The 3,264-nt window shown below is 42.5% G+C and overlaps 1 protein-coding gene across 1 annotated transcript; it reads left to right on the forward strand.

The window, feature by feature from the left end:
- Positions 1-2,129: 2,129 nt before the first annotated feature.
- LOC135802641 (uncharacterized) lies at positions 2,130-3,264 on the forward strand (the record flags this gene model as incomplete). The annotated part of the gene is given in 4 exon segments (XM_065316251.1): positions 2,130-2,184; positions 2,187-2,617; positions 2,668-2,933; positions 2,997-3,264. Coding segments are annotated over 4 exon segments (1,020 nt in total), but the record flags the coding sequence as incomplete, so codon positions are not given.

The following is a 3,264-nucleotide window of genomic DNA, read 5'->3' on the forward strand; positions in this document are numbered from 1 at the left end:
GCGGTGCGCGTAGTGTAATGCTACTGGTTGCCGCATGGCGCGCGGTTTAAACTCGCGCATGCGCAGTGTGGAGTCAGAGAGTAATCCGGTCCTGCGCGCGCGATTATTTCGTTATGCGGCGTGTTCGCGGCGCGCTTCGTATAGGTGTGGTCTTTCACTCGATGCCCTCATTTATTTTTTTCGCTTCTTCGCGCTACCTCGTACGCCGCGCGTATCCTTACTCATAACTATCGCTTCGACTTTTACGTCGGGCAGGCGCGCGCGCGCGCTCTTTGTCTCAGCCGGCGACGTTCGAAAAGGAGCTGCACGACGCTGCGTTTTGCCCGCCGAATAATAAATCGTTTTTCGCTCCTTTGTTTCAAATCGCTGCGGTTGGCCGACTGAAATTTCTACTCGTCCTGTTTACCAGAAACCAAGAAGAAGAAAAAAAAATCAACACACCGAAGAGTTAATTAAGTAATTGTTGCATTTTTCTGCGCGCAGTTCTGCATGATTGGTAGCCGATTACGCGCGCAACAATGTTTATGATTAGTTGTCTAATGGGCGGGCGGCGGTCGGGTGGAGTACGGTAACGGGACCTCAGCTGGTCCTCAACCGCAAGGCCCCGCCGTGCGGAGGATTCGTGCGAGCGGCCACGCCGTCGCCGCGGGCCACGGCCGCGCTCGCGACTTTCCTTCGTTGCCCCGATTGCGGCAATCGGCGTGCTGATCGTGGAAGCGGCGTGCGCGAAACCGAAGGCCGTCCGCCCGCTCTTCGCCGAGCCCCACAATGCGCGCCCAATTTCGCTTTCAATATTTTTATTTACATTTCACTTATTATTGCCGGCCGAACCGTTAGAGCACGCGATCTCGCCTGTTTACATAACACATCGATCAAAATACGACAAAATATTCTATTATTTCGGAGGGTTTCAATAACATTTCTTCTCTCATCATTATATATTTACTTGTTACGCAGAAGTATCAATTAGACGCTTGATTAATATTTAATCAATGCGTTGTAGATGCTTAACTTTACGTATTAACTGCCTAAAACATTAATTAAACCGTGAAGCGTTTGCTTCAGCTCTTGCGCGTGGCGTGAGCGCCTTCTTAATCACACCTTAATGCTAATAATTAATGAAGAAGCTTGTGTATTTAAACGTCTGCGGCGTGCCATTAGGAGGAAACTCAGCTCGCAGGTGCTGATTTAGTAAAGTCGTTGAAATGCATTTTCATCTGTTGAGTATCCTGGGTGTAATAACATGTATTCATCTTGGGCAGACGCAGAATTTTGATCTAATAGGAAAATTCTCGAAGAAAATGTTTCCCGGGAAGTGTCTAAGTGGTTTATTATGTTGGAAAACTGGTAATTTAGTAAAAAATCGAAAAAAACTTTAAAAATACGAATATTTTTAGAAAAAATCATCAAATTGTCTGCGAAGTTACACTTTGAAGGTGTGTACTACAGCATTTTAGGAGAAACCATCTCTGAGTTGCAGAATAATTTGATTTTGGTTGATATTTCGTGTGATAATCGTCTAAAAAGGGTAAATTTTAACTAAAAACATGTAAAATTAAAATTAAGGTGTTTTTTGGTGGTAGGACAAGCAAAAATACATTCGGAATGCCCTCTTTTTGGGTACCAGCTCTTGTGAGGAGGTACCAGATTGGTCTTTCAATGCCCCCTTGGTGAATGTTTATGTTTTTGGTAAAAATAATACTAGGGTGGTAAAATGTACCAAACGGGAGTTGAAATCTCCTTGGAAATCACAGATTAATGCATTTTGGGATGATTCAGAGCAAAATTTTAGAAATGTACCAAATGGTGAGGTTTCTATGCTTAATGAAGAGTCTCAACCTATTGAAGTGGTCTTTGTTGCTTCCTCAGAAACTGCGTTGAATATAAAAGTAATTTTTATAAATTTTTAAGAATTTTTTACTTCAAGTAATTTTTTATTCTAGGACTTTCGCAGAAACCTAGATACAGAAGCCACTGCTCGTTTCAACTACCAGTTATTCTCCGAAGTCTTCAATTTTCTTAATCTTACCCCAGCTGAATCTTTTGCACAGAATGTAAACTTTCTACAGAAAATTTCTTCAACGTCCAAGGAGCTTATCGCGCATCCTTTACGAGTAGACAGAGAAAATTTTACTATCTACGACTTTATCACTTCTAGAACTCCCAATAGACGAGCGTTTTTCTTCGTGCACCATCCCTGAGTGCAGTATCAAATGTCTTCACCCTTCCTCTGGAACTCAACGTGTGGTATGCTTCCTATGCATTATTGGCGATTATTCTGGTGACCATTTTCTGTATCGTCAAAGTGGAGTGGCGCTTCCCGGACATGGTATCCAACAAATATCGTATCATGTATCCGAGAATGGTAGATGTGATTCACATGCATATTTCTGCAATCGCCCAGCAGGGTAGTGAGGCAGAGCCAATAAGCGGCGGCGGTCGAATCGCCACTTTTCTGGTGTTTCTATTTATTTTGTTCCTATACACAGCATATTTGGCGAATATTGTTGCATTGCTAGGTGGTACCACAAAACGAATTCATGGTGTGACCGATCTCAAAGACTTCAATGTGAAATTAGGCGTAGACAAAGCAGATTTTTCCAGGGATATCTTCAAGGTAAGACTTAGAATTGTCTAAAATAATTTCTAAGAGGTGATTAATATCAGGAGCAAGACTCAATGGATCACCAAGAACTCTTCCGAGAAAAACTCGCCAAAGACGAATACTATATGTCATTGGACGAAGGCATCAATCGCATTCGAAGTGAATTCTTCGCGTTCCACGGGAACAGCGATAAGATCTACAAGATGATCGACAAGCTGTACGCGGACAACGAAAAGTGCGGGTTTGTGGAGATACCGTACCTTACTGAGCCTCACCTGCTGATTGCAATTCGGAAAGATTCAACGGTCAAGGAAATTATTAAAATAGGGTATGTACCGTCCCTCCATATCATACCTTCAATTATTCTGTGTTTATATTTATTTTTATACAGATTGGCGTTGTTTTTCGAACGTGGTATGCACCACAGAGTGAAAAGTATTATTTTCGCTAAACAACCTCAATGTTACGCTGGGGGTACCAATTTTGTAACTGTCTCCTTACTAGATTGTTACTTTGCTTTCGTCATCTACAGTGGTGGTACTGCAATGTCCATTCTAATCTTCCTAGTGGAGATTTTGGTGTCCCGCAATCGAGTTTCGCGTAAAGTTGATCAAATTGAAGGTGAACTGCAGATGCAGAAATCTGTAATTGATCCTTAG

This window comes from Atheta coriaria, unplaced genomic scaffold (assembly GCF_025399875.1).
Source record: "Atheta coriaria isolate IRGN ID8LTWV9N9 unplaced genomic scaffold, Caltech_Dcor_3.1 hic_scaffold_42_pilon, whole genome shotgun sequence".
NCBI classification, from domain to species: Eukaryota; Metazoa; Arthropoda; class Insecta; order Coleoptera; family Staphylinidae; genus Dalotia; species Dalotia coriaria.